General features: G+C 44.2%; 1 protein-coding gene across 8 annotated transcripts in view; it reads left to right on the forward strand.

The window, feature by feature from the left end:
* Positions 1-19,277, forward strand: part of LOC121857308 (gastrula zinc finger protein XlCGF8.2DB-like) — a 95,312-nt gene extending 76,035 nt beyond the window's left edge. For 7 of the 8 annotated variants that reach the window (XM_042353299.1, XM_042353300.1, XM_042353305.1 and 4 more), the window contains 3 exons: positions 10,110-10,202; positions 10,945-11,057; positions 19,097-19,277. In XM_042353299.1, the coding sequence (XP_042209233.1) occupies positions 10,110-10,202; positions 10,945-11,057; positions 19,097-19,168 (278 nt within the window). In that variant the 3' untranslated portion in view covers positions 19,169-19,277. Of the gene's footprint in view, positions 1-10,109; positions 10,203-10,832; positions 10,874-10,944; positions 11,058-19,096 lie in introns of those variants that run through there. The other variant, XM_042353303.1, reaches the window with a different exon arrangement.
* Positions 19,278-19,993: the final 716 nt, after the last annotated feature.

The raw sequence follows: 19,993 nt of genomic DNA on the forward strand, positions 1-19,993 counted from the left end.
ACCCAAATATAAATACTGTATGTGTGAACGGACTGGTTAATTAGATTCGCGGGGGGTCGGCCAGTCAGCGACACACGGCGTTTGTAGGGGAGGACTCCACTACAATACTCCCCCTCCCCTCCGGGCGCGACGGGGATGTTAACCGGGTTACGTCCCACACGTGATACATACCGGGCAGGTGTATGTACCACTCGGCCGCTGCGGGTGACAACTCCGTCTAGTGACACAGAACCTGTGGGGGAATCGGGGAGAAATAGAGTTTTGGATTAGAGGAGGTTGTACAGGCAATTGTTGTTGTGCTTTTATAGCGGCTGGGGCAGCTTCCTCAGGGCCACTGGCTGGGTTGACTGGGTCAGGGGTGACGTCAGGAGGAGGGTCCATGACAGGATCAGGTTCTATAACAGGAGCAGGTTCTATGACGGCAGCAGGGTTCATGACAGGAGGAGGGTCTATGACAGGAGTGGGTTCTACCACGGCAGCAGGGTCCAGGACAGGAGCAGGTTCTGTGACAGGAGCAGGTTCTATGACGTCTTGTGAGGTACTGCTCGGCTGAGGGGTGTTGACCCGGCTTACAAGTTTAGAGGTAAGTACTGGTGTGGGCGTGGGGTTGTCCGCAAAAGCCAGGCACGCAGCCGCGCACTCATTAAATATTCTGTCTGCCGCGGTTGCGTAGAGTTCAGGTGTCGTCGAGTAATCTACTGCGGACAGGATGGTACATACTTGTGTGGGGAGCTTTTGTGCATGAAGCTGGCGCAGGATAGAGTCGGGAAGTCTGTCTGTGTGCCGGGAGTTCAGCCTACACATCTCCTCCAAGAGAAGTCCCGGAGTTGAGTTTCCAAAGGAGATAGAAGATAGGTTCTGCAGGAGACTGGGGCGGGTCCGTCGGTAATGCGTTTTTAAGGCGTCCCGCAGGGTGGCGAATTTGTTGTTCTCTGGAGGGTTGGAAATAGTCCGTGATACATGCGTGGCAACTTCTGTGGGCAAGGAAGAGAGCAAGGCGCCGTACTTTTGCTCGTCAGTAGCTTGTGAGCCGATGAGGATTGCTTCCACATGATCTAACCAGTCCTCGACGTTGTGGTTGAAAGTCGGTAGAGAGATCTGTCCGTCCATTCTTGCGGAAGTGTATCACACGGTCATGAGATGGTGTCATAGTGGGGTGGCACGTGGTGCGGGTGGTGTCGTCGTGTCGTAGTGGGGTAGCACGTGGTGTGGATGGTGTCGTCATGGAGGAGTGGGGTAGCACATGGTGCAGGTAAGGCGGTTGGCCTAGGCTGGCAGCAGGCAGGACGATCTTCTTAGCTCCAGGAGTCAGGCAGCAGAAAGGAGTGTAGTGTTCACGGCTCCAGGGGTCACCATTTGTAGCGCACTGTCGTGGCAGGTTTTCAGGGTCTCTTATTTGGCCTCACAACGTACGTACATGAAATATATCCAACACTCAGGATTGAGGTAGAAATAGAAAATCACAATGTGTTTCCCGTATATATATTGTTGCACAGCACAGTGTTAAAGAGATACTAAGTCGAGTGAAGCTTGCTCAGAGTTCCTGTAGGGCGAGGAGCTTTCTGAGGGAGCGTGTGTATGGAGCTGTTGGGAGATGTTGCTTGCTGGTGGCGGTAAGTAGAAAGAGGTCGATGAAGGCCAGGTGAAGTCTTATATAACCGCGGTAGGCGTGGCTTGATGATAGGCCCCCGCTTTGTTCGGCGTCGCTGGTTACCTGACCTTGACCACAAGGGATACGCCGGTAGATTCGCGGGGGGTCGGCCAGTCAGCGACACGGCGTTTGTAGGGGAGGACTCCACTACACTCTTATAAAAAGCCAGTGAAATTAACTGGGTGAATATAATTAACATAGCTGGGATTCTTGTAACATACTGATTAATTTGAATATAAACATGCTATAATTTGCACTAGACAAAACAATTTTAGTACCGTAATCAAATTAGTACATGTGCACTCCACCTTTGCACTAAAAAATCTATGTAAATCTACCCAAAAATACAGTTGAAAAACTTTTTTATAAAATGTACTACAGTACTGTACAGTACACTAATGTACAACAATTTTTATCTCTTGAGCAAAATATATGACGTTTATATTCAAATTATTGGCTGTCTTGCAAGGATTCCAGCAATGCAAATTATAATCTCCTAACTTTAGTCTGAGATATTATATAAGATAAAAACTGTAAGCCTAAAAGCCTGGCTGGGGGGAGGGACTGATGGCTCCGCCACCCAGCGAGGGGTTGGGGGGGTTGAGGTGATAAGTTTGAGGTGAAGGTCTCTGTGTGTTTATTTAACAGTCCTACTAAGCTTCTTTCCTTTTAAAATGCCAGTGATATGACCTAGGAAAATATAATTAACATAGCTGGGATTCTTGTAAGATACTGATTTATTTGAATATAAACATGTTGTAATTCGCACTAGACATAACAATTTTAGTACCGTAATCAAATTAGTACATGTGCACTCCAGCTTTGCACTAATTTATTTTACGTTTCTTTTAGTATGGTGTGTGCATGTAAATGGATGAAAATAAATGAAGAAATTTATGTAAATCTACCCAAAAATACAGTTGAAAAACTTTTTATAAAATGTACTACAGTATTGTACACTAATGTACTACATTTTTTATATCTTGAGCAAAATATATGACTCTTATATTCAAATTAATCTCTGTCTTGCAAGGGTTTCAGCAATGCAAATTATATTATCCTAACTTTAGTCTGAGATATTATATAAAATAAACATAAAAAATCACCAATCTTTTATCTTGAACACGAGGGTGGTGGGAAGGACGGGGGTGGAGGGGGCGGGAGGTGAGGTGACAGAATGTCTGGCGTTTGTTTGTTTATTTATTTGAGATAAGATTTGACAGTTGGCGCTGAAGGCCTGCCTGAGTGTTTATTTATCATTACTTAAGAGTGACTAAGCTCTTCTCATAATTTTCCACCCAAACGACCTGGGTGAATATAACTTACATTGGAGGGATTCTTGTGAGATAGTAATTTATTTGAATGTTTTTTTTTTCAATTTAAATTTTAATTGTTTATTCCTTGATAGAGGAAGCGGGATCCTTGTGCTGTGATTTGGTACCCCTGTACCATAACACCAGAAGCAACTGGCCAGTCTCACAAGTATATACAGTACAGTAGTCATCACTTGATTATCGCTCCTTATTGGGACCCCGCCGATAACGAAAGTACAGAACCTATGGGATTTATTCTAATTGGTTCATTTACCCAAGACCCAACCCCAAGTTTCCCATTTTACGACCATTTAGACCCACTAAATATATATATAATGTTATGGTAAATATCATAAACACACATAGGCATGGCTAAGTTTATTACAAAGTGATGAAAAGGGTACGCTTAATACTGTAGTCCACAAAACATGTAGCTATGCTTTTTTTATTTGGTCCCCCGTCATACGAGTCCGTTTTCTCTCACGTCAGGACGCCTGAGTCTTCTGTTTTCTCTCTTAACCTTAGAGTGCACCAGAAACTTTACTATTTTTAGTAATGCCACAGAATTTGAAATTGCAACCACAATTGCAACTGGGGTTGCAATTGTTGAGGCAATTAGATGTCTGATTACAGCAAATGTGTTATTGTCAATTTGTAGGTGAAAAATTTTATCCTCAATAGATGTAAGTTAACATTTCACCTGTAGGCAAATGCTTAAAAAAGCCTAAGTAAGGAAGCATATTCCTTTAACGCATAATATCTGATCAGTATGGGGAGGATCATCGTGTCTCCGTCAGGGGGTCGTGGAGTGGTGGTCCAGCAGGCACTTTTTTTGGGGGGTGGGGCCACGGACGTATATGCGATCAGACGTTGTTCTGTCGGACGTTAACCGGCGCATGACTGTATTTAGAACTCTTTGACTCTCACTTCTTGCCATGAGTCGTTGCTATCCACACACCCCAACACCGAGATCCACTATCTTGAGGATTTCAATGTACATCACAGAGAGTGCTGTAGTGGATTTCTCCCCTACAAACGCTGTTTGTCGCTGAGTAGCCGACCCCACCAATTCCCCAGTGTATGCCTCGTGGTCTGGGTCAACCAGCGCCGCCATACATCACGGAGCGGGGGTCAACTACTAAGCTACGCCTACCCCCCGCTATTTAAGACCTGACCTCGTGGTGACCTGCCTCTTTTCTACCTACACCACCAGCCAGCAACACCTCCTCCTCCGCCTGCCTGGCGGTCCTCCTCCTCCTCCTCCTCCTCCTCCTGCCTGGCGGTCCTTGCTCCCGCCGGCGAGCATGGCGACCCACAAGCTGTCCTCCTGTTAGCATCCTCACCAACAAGCTCTCTCTACATCACGCTTGTAACCATGCTGCCTTCCCAGCACCAAGCTACATTGTACATCCAATACAACATGTATATAGAGAGCACATTGTGAGTTTCCTTTCTCCATTCCATCCTGAGTGAACACCAAACAAACAACCTGAACCCCACAAATGGTGACTCCCGGAGATTCGCACTCACACAGGATGGAGGAGAAACTGATCACGCTCCCAGTCTTCAAGCAACATGGAAGACTGGCTTATCCACACAGAAGCAGCTCTCATCGGCTCTACAACTACTGTCTCTACACCGCAGGTTAGACACCCTAGAGCAGCTCTGCTACTCTAAGCAGACAGTCGCTCCTCTTCCGACCCCAGCACACCCGTCCTGCCTCAGACGCCCAGCAGTAACCCCTGCCGCCCCTAATGCGGCCTCTGTTCCTGAGTGCGGACCCACACACCCTTCTTTTCTCCCTCAGGTACTCCCTGCTAATGTCCTGCACCCTGCTGCTGTCGTGGACCCAGCTGCTGTCACGAGCCCTCATCCGCTTCTGCTGACGCAGCCCCTGCTCCTGACCCAGGCCCACACACCCCAGCAGGCACATCTGACGACTCTGTACCTGCCGTGAGGGAAGCACAATATTCATCGCCTCCACACACCCTTTTTCTCCCTCTCTTCTCCCACAGATAGTGTGTATCTAGACCAGGGGTCACCAAACTTTTTTCACAGTGGGCCGGATAACTGAAAGAATGATGGGCGCGGGCCGCATAATCATTCTGTTCAATACTTGCAAGCCAGAACGAAAGCTCTGGTAACGTCAGAGCGTAGGCGGAGCTACCCCGAGCCGGGGAAGGACTTGGGATCCGGCCCGTGGGCCGTAGTTTGGTGACCCCTGATCTAGACAGTTGTATCCAGCAACAGGCTCATCCACGCCATCGCCGTTGTCTCACATGAGGCATGCACCGCCCGTTCTGCCTCACATGTGCTAAGCAACCCTGCAGACAACAAGTCTCCTACACCGCCTGGATGGAAGAGGGAGTATTGTAGTGGATTTCTCCCCTACAAACGCTGTTTGTCGCTGCCTAGCCGAGCCCACCAATTCCCCAGTGTATGCCTCGTGGTCTAGGTCAACCAGCGCCACCATACACCACGGAGCGGGGGTCAACTACTAAGCCACGCCTACCCCCGCTATTTAAGACCTGACCTCGTTGTGACCTGCCCTCTTTCTACCTACAGCCGCAGCCAGCAACACCTCCTCCTCCGCCGCTGCCTGGCGGCCCTCGCTCCTCCTCCGCCTGCCTGGCGGTCCTCGCTCCCGCCGGCGAGCATGGCGACCCACAAGCTGTCCTTCTCTGAGCATCCTCACCAACCAGCTCTCTCTACATCATGCTTGTAACCATGCTGCCTTCCCAGCACCAAGCTGCATTGTACATCCAATACAACATGTATATAGAGAGCACATTGAGAGTTTCCTTTCTCCACCCCATCCTGAGTGTGAACACAAACATCTCATATCCCACACCACCCTATCTAACAGTTGGACAGAAGAAGACTCACCCCAGATATGAGAGCAGTACTCCAAGTTAGGACGAATGAATCCCTTGTATACTTGAAGCAACTGCTCAGGAGTGAAGTAGCTACGGCATCTGTACAGCATTCCCAGCTTTTGGGAGGCAGCTTTAGCAATGTTGAGGATGTGTGGCTTCCACGACATATTAGACATTAGAGAAAATGGTGAGGCCTAGCATATCTATTTTAGAATTTGGCAGAATGATTGCATCCTGAAGTGTGATTGATGGGAGATCATCTAATTTGTACCTCCCCATTCGGAAATGCTGCACAGATCCACACTGATAGATGTAAAGATATCAGCTCTAGAAATAGATATAATTTGAGGATTAGGAGGAAGGGTAGATTCATTAGTGCAAGAATGGATAGAATTAGTCGTAGAGTGAAGTAAATCATCGATAAAAAGAAGGAAAGAAGTAGGTGAAAGAATAGAACCCTGTGGGACACCACTATTGGTAGAGAAAGAGCGAGAAATCGATCCCACGACAACAACTGCCATGGATCGGTTCTCAAAGAAGCCAGAAATTAGAGAACAAAGTGGGGGAAAGAAACCATAAGAGGGAAATTTAGAAAGCAAAGACTTGTGCCATACCCTGTCTAATGCTTTGGAGATGTCGAGGGCCACAGTGAAAGTTTCCCCATAATCCCTAAGAGAGGATGACCAAAGATGGGTGCAGTAGGAGAGCAGATCACCAGTAGATCTCAACTGGCGAAAGCCATACTGGTGATCCAACAAAAGAGAATGGAGTTCAAGGTGACGGAAAAATGAGAGTTCAAGATAGTTTCGAAAATCTTAGAAAGGGATGAAGTTAGGGCAATGGGGGGATAGTTAGAGGGATTGGAATGATCACCCTTCTTCAGGATGGGCTGAACCGGGGCATGCTTCCAAGAAGAAGGAAAAGTTTGGGTTTTGAGGCAAAGGCAAATGAGGCGAGCAAGCACCGGGGCCAGAACGTCAGCACACTTCCCCAGAACATGAGGGGATATTCCGTCCAGTTCATGCGCCTTACTCGCATCCAACCTGGATAAAACACCGGCCGCCCTGCGAGTGGAGATTATAGGAAAGTGCATAGGTTCAATAGGAGGAGCAGGAGTTGGAGGGGTAGAGGTGGAATCGTCTAAGGTGGAGTTAAAGGAGAATAAGGTGCCAAAGAGATTGGCTTTGTCAGGGGGAGAGTTGGGTACAGAGTTATCAGGTTGGAAGAGTGGAGGAAAAGAGGGAGTGCAGAAGTTATTACAGATGTTTTTGGTTAAGGACTAGAATGATTTACTAGAAGAAGAGTTAGTCAGGTCAGCGGTCTTTCTTTTTATAAAATTCCGCTTGGCCCTACAAAGAATAGCCTTACAAAGATTCCTAGAAGTAATGAAAGAGGAATTGGTAATAGGAGAAGGAGATAGTTCTCATAGCTTGATATGCCCTATCTCTCTCCCTACATGCAAGAGAACAGGAGTGATCAAACCATGATTGTAACGTGAAAGTTTTGGTAGAAGATGGGATAAATGCACTCATACCGCCCTGTATAACCCAAGCAATGCTGTCAGCACATACCGAGGAGTCCCGAGTGGAAAAGCAACATTCATCCCAAGGAAAGTTGGTGAAGAATTCTTGCAAGGATTGCCAGCTTGCCTTCCGATAGTGCCATAGTTGGAGTTTAGAGGGGGTGGGGGAGGTAGCCGTGCCCAGTTTGATTTAATAAAAATAAAATTGTTATCAGAAGACCATAAGGGGGCAGAAATTGAGTATGAATAGTGTAAGGTGTTAAAGGTAAAACGAAGATCAAGAATGTTAGTAAGTTGATTGTGTCGATCAGGAATGCGTGGAGGGTGTTTAATTATTTGTTCCAGATCATTAAGTAAGGAAAAATAGAGTGCCTCAGCTCCATCTGAGTCATCCCTTGCAGAGCCAAGGCACTGTGGGGTTTTTGGTTGTTTGGTTCACACTCAGGATGGAATGGAGAAAGGAAACTCACAATGTGCTCTCTATATACATGTTGTATTGGATGTATAATGCAGTTTGGTGCTGGGAAGGCAGCATGGTTACAAGCGTGATGTAGAAAGAGCTGGCTGGTGAGGATGCTCAGAGGAGGACAGCTTGTGGGTCGCCATGCTCGCCGGCGGGAGCGAGGACCGCCAGGCAGGCGAAGGAGGAGGAGGAGGACTGCGAGGCAGGCAGAGGAGGAGGAGGAGGACCGCCAGGCAGGCAGAGGAGGAGGTGTTGCTGGCTGGTGGTGTAGGTAGAAAAGAGGCAGGTCACCACGAGGTCAGGTCTTAAATAGCGGGGGTAGGCGTGGCTTAGTAGTTGACCCCCACTCCGTGATGTATGGCGGCGCTGGTTGACCTAGACCACGAGGCATACACTGGGGAATTGGTGGAGTCGGCTACTCAGCGACAAACAGCGTTTGTAGGGGAGAAATCCACTACAATACTCCCCCTTCCCTCCAGGCGGTGTAGGAGACTTGTTGTCTGCAGGGTTGCATAGCACATGTGAGGCAGAATGGGCGGTACATGCCTCATGTGAGACAATGGCGATGGCGTGGATGAGCCGGTCACTGGATACAACTGTCTATATACACACTATCTGTGGGAGAAGAGAGGGAGAAAAAGGGTGTGTGGAGGCGATGAATGTTGTGCTTCCCTCATGGCAGGTACAGAGTCGTCAGATGCGCCTGCTGGGGTGTGTGGGCCTGGGTCAGGAGCAGGGGCTGCGTCAGCAGAAGCGGATGAGGGCTCGTAACAGCAGCTGGGTCCACGACAGCAGCAGGGTGCAGGACATTAGCAGGGAGTACCTGAGGGAGAAAAGAGGGGTGTGTGGGTCCGCACTCAGGAACAGAGGCCGCGTCAGGGGCGGCAGGGGTTACTGCTGGGCCGGGGTCGGCGTCTGAGGCAGGACGGGTGTGCTGGGGTCGGTAGGACGTGGTGCTATGGGGCAGGAAAAGTTGCTGGGGTCTGCTTGGAGAAACAGTGCTGCTCTAGGGTGTCTAACCTGCGGTGTAGAGACAGTAGTTGTAGAGCCGATGAGAGCTGCTTCTGTGTGGATAAGCCAGTCTTCCATGTTGCTTGAAGGCTGGGAGCGTGATCAGTTTCTCCTCCATCCTGTGTGAGTGCGAATCTCCAGGAGTCACCATTTGTGGGTCATGAGATGTTTGTGTTCACACTCAGGATGAGGTGGAGAAAGGAAACTCACAATGTGCTCTCTATATACATGTTGTATTGGATGTACAATGCAGCTTGGTGCTGGGAAGGCAGCATGGTTACAAGCGTGATGTAGGGAGAGCTGGTTGGTGAGGATGCTCAGAGAAGGACAGCTTGTGGGTCGCCATGCTCGCCGGCGGGAGCGAGGACCGCCAGGCAGGCGGAGGAGGAGCGAGGGCCGCCAGGCAGCGGCGGAGGAGGAGGTGTTGCTGGCTGCGGCTGTAGGTAGAAAGAGCAGGTCACAACGAGGTCAGTTGACCCCCGCTCCGTGGTGTATGGCCGCGCTGGTTGACCCAGACCACGAGGCATACACTGGGGAATTGGTGGGGTCGGCTAGGCAGCGACAAACAGCGTTTGTAGGGGAGAAATCCACTACAGTGGAACCAAAGGCATTTCGTCTCATTAACTCTCCTCCTTTAGTTGATAATCTTTCTTCCCTTTCTCTTCGCCGCAATGTTGCTTCACTCTCTCTCTTTTACAGGTACTTTAACGGGCAATGTTCGCTGGATTTGGCATCCTGTGTATCGCCGGCAAAGCCGTGGGCTCCTAACACTCGTCTTGCCTGCGGTGCCCACTATTTGTATGTGGATGTTGGTCACACTAGAATAACACAGCCAAACTGTGGAATGCTCTGCCTTCTTCTGTGTTTCCATACTCATACAATCTGTCTCACTTAAAAAAACTGGTTTTCCGGCTTCTTTGTGGTGTAGATTAATATAATCTTTTTCTTTCCTACTTATAATTTCATTTTACTCTTATATTTTCGACCCCTAGGCCTCGTTGTTAGGTCGATGACCCGTGCAATGGTGGGCTATCCCCCCCATTGTAAGTCGATGACCTGTGCAATGGTGGGCTAACCCCCCCCCCCAAAGGATTGTGGTCACATTTTGTCTGAGCAATACACTCTAGGAAAAATGACAACTTGTGGAAAACATGACAGAAATTAGGAGAGTTGACACAAAAAGAGGTACAGTAATGTGACACTGCCTTTACTCTACCAGTAACACAATATCTTAACACTGATCACATTTGTTTATTTTGCATCATGTTTACAGACACATATGATGTGGTGGTGGTCTCTGGTGCCATGTGTGAGGGACACGTGCCTGTACGAGGCATTGACGACATGGTTCGAGTTACCAAACCAGGTGAGGCCACTTTATTTTCTACAAGACTGGGGAGACATTACCAAGGTCACCCACATGGCTAAGGCAGAGTTAGTATAAAGCATCAGTTTTTGTGCATATACTGTACAGTGTACTACATACAGTCTCATTCAAGATTCTTCGTACACTGCTGGACACAGCTTGCTACTCAAGGCCGTTTGTTTACTACTGTATTAAGTAGTAAAAATTATTAGTGAATGTAAAAGTGATCGGTGATTGGTTACTTAGTTCCCCGTTGCTTAATTAATGGCTGGGCTATGTTGTTTTGTATTATATTATACCTTTCTGCTGGTATATACTGTACTGTTAATTTGATTTTAAAATGGATAGAGCAATGGGCCAACCTATATGAATTCATGTCTAGACATTTAAACATAAGTAAAAATCGGTAAGTATGTTAAAGAACATCATGCATCGGGCACAGCTGTGTGCAGGTTGTGTATGAGGTTGCTTGTTTATCACTAATATTATCGTCAAACGTTTAATCCCTTTCGGGTAATTACTCCAGTTGTATGTAACCGATGCTAAACAGACTTCTTTCTAAAGACGCTGATTTCATGCAACACAAACTGCTGTTTTAATTCGCTGTGGGATTAACCCTTTCTGCCACAGGAGGTCTGGTGGTAACAGTGATTTAACTGTCTTCAACATGTAACTTTCTGCCACAAGAGGTCTGGTGGTAACAGTGATTTAACTGTCTTCAACATGTAACTTTTTGCCACAGGAGGTCTGGTGGTAATATCAATGCGGCTGGAGTTCCTGGAGACTGTGGAGGAGTACCGTAACAGGCTGGAGCCCCACATGAACCAACTGGAGCAGAAAGGAGTGTGGCATAAGGTGATAAATAATGTTGTAAATATTGTAGTACAGTATATCAGTCAGTGACTTTTAAAAGTAGCATTGTGGTACAGTTGTTCTTGAAATACGGTAATCAATATTGTGGAGTACCTTAACCCCTTTGATGCGGTTCCCATACTTTATCATTTAATTCTGGCTACGTCCAGACAATTCTATTCAGCTCAAGGAAACCTCCTGAAGCCAAAGGGTTAAGATTGTAACATAGGGTAATATTAAAATAATTGTAATTATGTACTGTATTAGTATTGTGAGGTGGTTTAAGTTAACTGGGGGTGTGATTGAAGATAACACAACACAAGCAGTCCCTCATTTACCAAACTCCACAACCTTGTCAAATATCAAATCCATTGAAATCAAAACATCTTAAAATGTATATACAGTGGTCCCTCGGTTAACGAACACAATTCGTTGCACAGAGTCGTTCGTTAACCAAAAATTTCGTAAACCGAATCTATTACAGGTAGTCCCCGACTTACGCCCGACTCGACTTACGTCCACCCGCACTTACGACCGCCTCAGTTGTACCAAAATCTGGTCAAATTATGTATTTTTGAGTCCAAAGTCAGTACACAGAAAAAATTTTCATCTGTATTTCACTTTAAATGGCTGGCAAGCTTAAAAGTGAGTGTTTTGTGGTGCTGAGAAAAAAAAGAGACCCAAATTTTCGATTTTCTATGTGTTATTTAAGCATTTCTGACTTACGACCTGGATGTCAGTCCCTAACCCCGTCGTAGGTCAGGGAGCAGCTGTATTTCAATGGGATATTGGGTAATTGGTTCCAACTCACAGAAAAAGTATACATACAAAGTACTGTATACCGGTAATAGAATTAACAAAACATTAAATATAAACTAAATACAGTACTGTACTGTACTGTACAGTATACTGTACAATAATAAATAAAAAAAAACAAGAAAATACTGTATTTTAACTTACTTTGATGTGTGTATGTCATATTCCCGGCAGCTTTGTTTACATATCAAACAGCTGATTGTAGAGGCAGTCGATGATGACATGCCATATTCTTTACAGAGTGCATTGGTTCTAAAGCCTTCTTCATGTTTCATAATAATTTCTGCACTGTATATTATCAATATGTTAACTAAATTTCAGAATGACCAATAATTTTAATGTAAAAATGCAAAAGTATTCAAGAGACCAACAAACTGGATGTTCACTCCACTGTAAACAAAGTTAAACTGAGAAGCGTTGTTGGGTGATTCAATCAGCTGATTGGCGCACAAAAACTGTTCCCTGTACTGTATATGTTATCAATATGTTAACTAAATTTCAGAATGACCAATAATTTTAATTTAAAAAATGCAGAAATATTCAAGAGACCAACTTTCTTGATATTTACTCCACTGGAAACGAATGTAAACATAGAACTGATTACTGTATTGGCAGACTGGTCGATCAGCTGATGAGCACAACAAAACGTGTTTGTCGTAAGAATTTTGTTAATCGAAGTTTTGTTCGTAAATCGAACTGAAAATCCGTATGGGAGCTAATTCGTTAACCGAACTGCTCGTTAACCGAGGGACCACTGTACAGTATACAGTAATGTATAGTTGGCCACAAGAATAAGTATACACCTACGGTTCGTGTTTGAGACAAAATATCTGGTAACACTGTCCTGAACAGAACAGACAAAATTACAAAATGACCTGTAATTTATGTTTTATTCCTACATATATGTTATAAATACATTTGTTGTGAATGTTTTACTAGTGTCTTGTGTTTATATTACAAGTAATATAGTGTATCCAATGGTAGCAAACTTGTTGCCAAATGAGATTGCAGTTATCATACAGCTCCCTCCTCCTCCCCACTTTTTCTCTTACCCTACTTTTTTTTACTGATGTTTGGATTAGTAAAGGAAGGAAGAGGAGTAAATAGAAGAATAAAGAAGGGGAAACAGAAAATAGTTAGAGATAACTGGTGGGGGGGAGCTGAGTTTCATCATGCATCTGGATGCACAGTTTCAACGTTACCAGACCATTCTCGGACCTTACAGCTACAGTGTACAGTATATACTTATTACTGTGGCCGACTATACATACAGTGCAGTAGCCTTACTGTTGGTGCGGCACTACTAAATCCATATGTCAGGGCTGGGCCTTATAATCATCATGTATACCAAATCTTTTCATTAAAAGCATTTACAACATCATTAGACATGAGGGTTGTGCCAGACTTGTGGAGACAGGCAAATGTAGTCCCCATATTCAAAAAGGGAGACAGAGCATCAGCGTCAAATTACCGGCCAATTACTGTAGTCTGACGTCAGTAGTGGGGAAATTTCTTGAATCAATTACAGTAGGGTCGGGATATATCGCGAGATAGAGCCCAAGAATGTTCACTATATACTATATCGCAATATATAATTCAGTCATGCGTCGGTTAATGTCCAACCGAACAACGTCCGATCGCATATACGTCCGTGGCCTCCCCACTCAAAAAAAAAAAAAACCCGTGACGCCTGCTGGACTACCACTCCACGACTGGTTAGGTTCTGGAGGCCAACAAAAGTGACTAAACTTGACATAAAATGGCACAGTCTAAAGTTAGGAGAATATAAATGGCATTGCTGGAATCCTTGCGAGACAGCGAATAATTTGAATGTCAACACCATATCTTTTGCACAGGAGATAAAAATTTTAGTCCTTGTACTAAAATGTACTACAGTGAACCCTCACTTTACGCGGTCAATTGAACCCACGGCGGCACGCGTAAAGCGAACAACATAACATATGGGATTAATTGAAATAGAGACCGGGCCGACCCCCAAACTCCACTTTTTCAGACAGAATACCTACGTTGTAGTAAAAATAACTTCTTAATTTTATGATGGTATGCACACACAATTAATAATTAAGAGAAATATCAATAATATTAGGTTTTTTAACACTTACATTAGTAGAAAAGATGGCTGGGCACACGGGGATGGAGGGTTGGTTCCGAGGCAGAGGGCAGATTATTGGCCCTCACTTGTATCAATTGTATCACTATCCACCACAGAGGCTTGCAGGGCCTCTTTGTCAAACCCCTCAAAGTCCATATAAGTCCATATCCTCACTATAATTATCACTATCACTGACTTGGGCAGGCTGTGGTGGGTGGCGGGTGAAGAACTCGGTAATGTTTTGATGACTGGGCGATCTTGTGCACACCCTGCTCACGCCGCTCTCCGCGTAAAAGGGTACACACACCGCGGAAAGTGAGCATTCCGGTTTCGGCAGGGTACCGCGTAAACGTGGAAACGCGTAAAGTGAAACTGCGTAAAGCGGGGGTTTACTGTAATTTGTACTAAAATTTTTTAGGTGTATTGCGAACTATAGCATGTTTATATTCAAATTAATCACTATCTTACAAGAATTCCAGCAATGTTAATTATATTCTCGTAAGTCAGTTCATTGACATTTTATAAGAGAAAAACCTAAACTCCCTTTATATGACAGATAAATAAATACCATTAGGTAACCGTTGTCTGCGCTCCCGGCCCAGCTGTCATAATACATCACCTTCCCCTCCACTTCCGGCAAGATTGAAAGTGGTTTTAGGTTTAAAGTTTTTATCTTATAAAATGTCACAGACTGAAGTTAGCAGAATATAAATTGCATTGCTGGAATCCTTGCAAGACAGTGAATTATTTGAATATATACTGTACATCATATATGTTTTGCACAAGAGAAAAAAATTCAACTCATATTTTTAGGTCAATTTAGGGGATTTTTAGGAGTGCTTCTGACTTTATGTGAGGTCCCAGGAACATAACCCCGCGTAAGTTGTGAGTCTACTGTAAATAAATTCACCGCTATATATTGGAAAATTTTGATAATTTTGGTTGCCGTGATATAAAAAAATCGTTGTATAAAGTCGCTCTATATTCCGACCCTACTGTACTGTATAGCAAATAGCATCTGATCGCATTTAAAGAAAAACAAATTAATCTACGACTCTCAACATGGGTTTACAAAGGGAAAATCTTGTCTAACAAATCTGCCGACATTTTTTAGGAAAGTATGAGGTAGTAGAAAAGTTAAGGCTCATGGTATAGAGGGGAAAGCTTTAAATTGGATAAAATCATGGCTCACCGATAGAACACAGAGGGTCAGCGTAGATGGTGTTAAATCTGAGTGGGGCTGTGTAACCAATGAGGTTCCCCAGGGGTCAGTACTGGACCCACTCTTGTTCATTATCTACATAAGCAAGTTTGCGGATGACACGAAAATAGGGCGGCAGATTAATTCAGGGCAGGATGTAAATGCATTACAGGAGGATTTAAATAAACTGCAGGAGTGGTCAGAAAAATGACAAATGAAATTCAACACCAGCAAGTGCAGTTTACAGTAAAATCTCATATTTCGCGCGATTTCATTTCACACTTTTGAATTTCGCAAGCACCACCTAATGTAACCAAGTCTTAGATTTGGTGTAAAATATCATGAATTTCGTGAGATCCAGCCAGCTGAATGCTGGCCACTGTCTTGAATGACGTTACAGCCCTCATACCAGTTACAGTCATTTCTGCTACAACGCGTGTTTTGTGAACGCGAATGATGAATAGGGGAATGCTGTTTGTAAAACACGAACTTTTGCCTTCGAATGTTGGCTATAGCGTGATTCCATCCTCATGTTTTGATTCCATCCTCGTTTTAAGCGTGGCACGGGGTTATGCAATGTTTACAGCTCACGTTCAACATCACATGTTCAATTGATTCGTGTCTTTTGTTTGTGAAGTGTTTTTTGAGAGGTACAGTACTCTGTAAATTTCGTTTTTGTTTTTTTGTGGTGCAAATTTAGCTGTTACCCATAAGTACTGTATGAAAAGAATAAGTAAAAAGAATGTTTCGCAGTGAGGACTAATAACGGTTTACACCAGCGCTCTCTGTTTACATCACGTGATCAGTTGAATCGCACGGTTTCTGCCAATTAATCCATAATTTTTGCTGTTTTCTCAATTTTGTTGAGTTTGCGATGAATACGGAAAGACAAGGTGAGAAGAATGTTTCCAAGAAGCGTTCTGGTGATCGAATTGCCAGTGATGAACATAAAAGAGGTTTTCAATAACGCAACTATCGCGTTGTAGCCCGCGCCATCCTTGCAACCGCCCGGGCTGTTATTGTGTGCTCTTTTGGGTGGTGCCACCACCTGTTGAGTCAAGATAAAGGCCTCTACCTCTACTGGGGGTCCTACTGGTGCTGGTGGCAGTGGGACAGACCCACCTAAGCGGCCAAATAAAGAAAAGGAGAAGCGGGACTTTCATAAGGGAGTTAAATTTGCCAAGTACTCGATGCAAGATAAGCAGCGTGTGATTAAATTACTTGAGGAAGGCCTAAAAACTAGTTTCCGGAAAGCACAATCAAGTCAATGAAGGCAGAATTTGTATCATTTGGAGGTTATAAATGGGAAAATCAGAGGTTGATGTAGAGTGGCCAGTCTATATTGTTATTTTTCCCATTAGTTTATGTACAGTTGGTCCTCATATTACGCGGTTAATGTAACCCGGAGGGTACCGCGGAAAGTGAGAAACGCGTAAAGTGAATAACATAACATATGGGATTAATTGAAATGGAGTCCAGGCCGATCCCCAAACTCCACTTTTTGACGACACACAACTATGTTGTAGTAAAAATATTATCTTAACTTTATGATGGCATGCACACACAATTAATAATTAAGAGAAATATCAATAATATTAGGTTTTTTAACACTTACATTAGTAGAAAAGATGGCTGGGCACACGGGGATGGGCGGTTGGTTCCGAGGCAGAGGGCAGATTATTGGCCCTCACCTGTATCACTTGTATCAATTGTATCACTATCCACCACAGAGGCTTGCAGGGCCTCTTTGTCAAACCCCCCAAAGTTCATATAAGTCCATATCCTCACTATAATTATCACTATCACTGACTTGGGCCGGCTGTAGTGGGTGGCGGGTGAAGAACTGGTAATGTTTTGATGACTGGGCGACCTTGTGCGCACCATTTTCGCGCCTCTTACACAACATGGCGGATGGCGGGAGGTTTGGATCCAAAAATGGCGCGGCTTGCCAGCCACTCTCCGCGTAATGGGGTTCACGACCGCGGAATGTGAAAATGTTAGGTTCTGGCAAGGCACCGCGTTAACGGTGAAACGCGGAATGCGGGACCGCGTAATATGAGGACCAACTGTATTTGCATTTGGCGAATTTGAATTTGGGGCAATTTTTCCAGTCTATATTACTCGCGAAATACAAGATCTTACTGTACTTAATATCCGAAGAACAAATACTGTCAATGTTTACAGCCTTAACAACATCAAACTAGAGAAGTCGACTCGTGAAAGAGACTTAGGGGTACTCATAAGCCCGGACCTTCGTCCTAGAAAACAGTGCGTTAATGTTCAAAATAAGGCAAACAGAGTACAGGGGAGTATTAGTTTTATATCTCGAAGTGTAAGTAATAAGTGTGCGGAGGTCATACTGCAACTACAGCTCCTCCTTGACTTACGACCGCCTCATTCATACCAAAATTTTTTCAAATTACGTATTTTCAAGTCCCAATGTCAGTGATTGAGCGGTGTACTGACAAAATTTTCGTTTGTAATTCACTTTAAAATGGCTGGAAAGCTTAAAAGTGAGAGTTTTGTGGTGCTGAGAAGAAAAAGAGACACCCATTTTAGATTTTCTATGTATTATTTAAGCATTTTCGACTTAAGACCATTTCGACTTACGACCTGGATTTGGGTCCCTAACCTCGTCGTAAGTCGGGGAGGAGCTGTATATCTTGCGCTAGTCAGGCCGCACCTTGATTATACTGTTCAGTTCTGGTGCCCTTATTATAGAATGGATATCAAATCACTGGAGTCGTTGCAGCGAAGAATGACGAAACTGATTCCGGGACTTAGAAACCTTTTCTATCAAGATAGATTAAAGAAACTAAACTTGTTTTCCCTAGAAATAAGAGTGCGGTGAGATATGATAGATGTATTCAAGTGGGTGAAAGGAATCAATAAAGAGAATATAGATAATGTTCTTATAATATCCGAGCAGGATAGGACTCGTAGCAATGGATTTAAGTTGGATAAGTTTAGGAGATAGGAAGGAACTGGTTCACATATAGGGTGACAGATAAGTGGAACAGGCTTAGCATCTTTGTAGTAAGTGCTGGGATACTGGAAAGTTTTAAAAGGAGCCTAGATAGATTCATGGACGATAGAGTGGTTGTAACTCTCGACAGGAGCTGCCATGCACAGGCCAACTGGCCTATTGCAGACTCCTTATTTTCTTATGTGTCTTATGTTTTGTGGATTTATTTATTTTTTTTTTTTGGTAGGAGCATCACTTGGCATTCTTAATTAAAGTCTATGAGAAAATGTGATCTGAGTTACAAAAGGTTTTCCAGGAAAGGAACTGTTTTGTAAATTAGGGAATACCTGTACAGTACAGTACAGTACAGTACAGTAATAGTCCGTACTCTATCACTTACTGTACTTTATCTGCTGCACCACTCTTCAGCTCTGACCAGTGAGGCAATGGTTAATCTCTGTTACTTTATTTACTTATCCTTTTTGCCACTGGTTGGCTCTTTACCTGATCAGATCTCTATTACACAAGGTTGGCAAGTACTGTGCTGGTCATGTAGACTCTTGAATGTACCTGAACATCTACCACTGTTGGTGAAGTCTGGTCTTAAAGCAGCTCACACTCAGTGCTGCCACAACATTCGATGGCAGGTTATTACAACAGCTCACATCTCTTATCCCTAAGAAGTTTGATCTGACAATTTTCTTCACTTGTGGCTTTTTTTATCTTGAGGCTTTGACCTCTAGTGGGGCTGCCATACTCTACCTCCAGTTATGAACACTTGAATGATTAATGTTGTAATATAACAATTATACGTGAAATGAACCTTTTTAAACACATGTAAAATGGAATACTGAATATTATAAGATATGCCATGAACTACCACTTAAAATCTCAAGGGCTTGTAAATATTTATCTTTACTCTGAAAGTTCTTCATTTTACTTCACAGGTGGCGAGAACTGTGGTGCCAGGCTACTACTGTGGGAAGGAGGGTGTTGTATTCTCCTACCGTGTTGTGTGAGGAACATGTGTCCTTCTCCCTGTTGCAGGAAGCAGGTGGCTCACTGCTACATGTCAGAACAAATTTACTGGACTCCCAAAAATGTGTTGCACATAAAAAATACAGGTTCTTTGATGATTTCATAACCTATTCCTGTCTAGATCATCTCTTAAATATTATTACCAAAGGTGAGAGGCTTAGGAGCCATAACCTATACAGTGCTCTACCTGTAGCTTCTCTAAAGATCAGCCACTTTCCTTCAACAACCACAGCCATGAAAAAAAGGTATGAAGAAATTGCTCTTGGCTAGGAACTAACAAATGATCATTGCCATAGTACAAGAGCAATCCATCCTTCATTTGTTCAGGCTTAGTATTAAGTGGAACACTAGACCAGCTCCCACAGGCAAGATGTCTGTCTCTCAGTTCTAGTTTAAAAAAAAATGTCTTGTGCACAAAGGTGTTTCCTAAAGTTGTCCTATGCAGAATCAGGTGTTGCACTCAAGGTAAGAGTGTACAGAATTTGTCTTGTGCCCATTGTATCCGAGGCCTTCAGGTGTTAAGTTGTTGCTTCTGCACTACAGTCTGTACTGTACATGATCTGGGCAACACTTCGGAGCTGTGTAGAATATGGGGGTAATTCAACAATTATTCCACACAACTGGTAAGTTATTGGACATTCTCACCTTGCAGGTGTACAGTGTATTGGTACTGTACATCTGTACCTCTTCCCCTTCAAATGAACTGAATTTTGTGTTCATGAATTGTTCTTGAAGGAGAAGGTTATAAATAAGGAATTGATGTTGATATACTGGGTAGAATGACTCATTCCACTCTCCTTCCTGGA

The sequence above is a fragment of the Homarus americanus genome, unplaced genomic scaffold, assembly GCF_018991925.1.
Source record: "Homarus americanus isolate GMGI-L3 unplaced genomic scaffold, GMGI_Hamer_2.0 scaffold20465, whole genome shotgun sequence".
NCBI lineage: Eukaryota > Metazoa > Arthropoda > Malacostraca > Decapoda > Nephropidae > Homarus > Homarus americanus.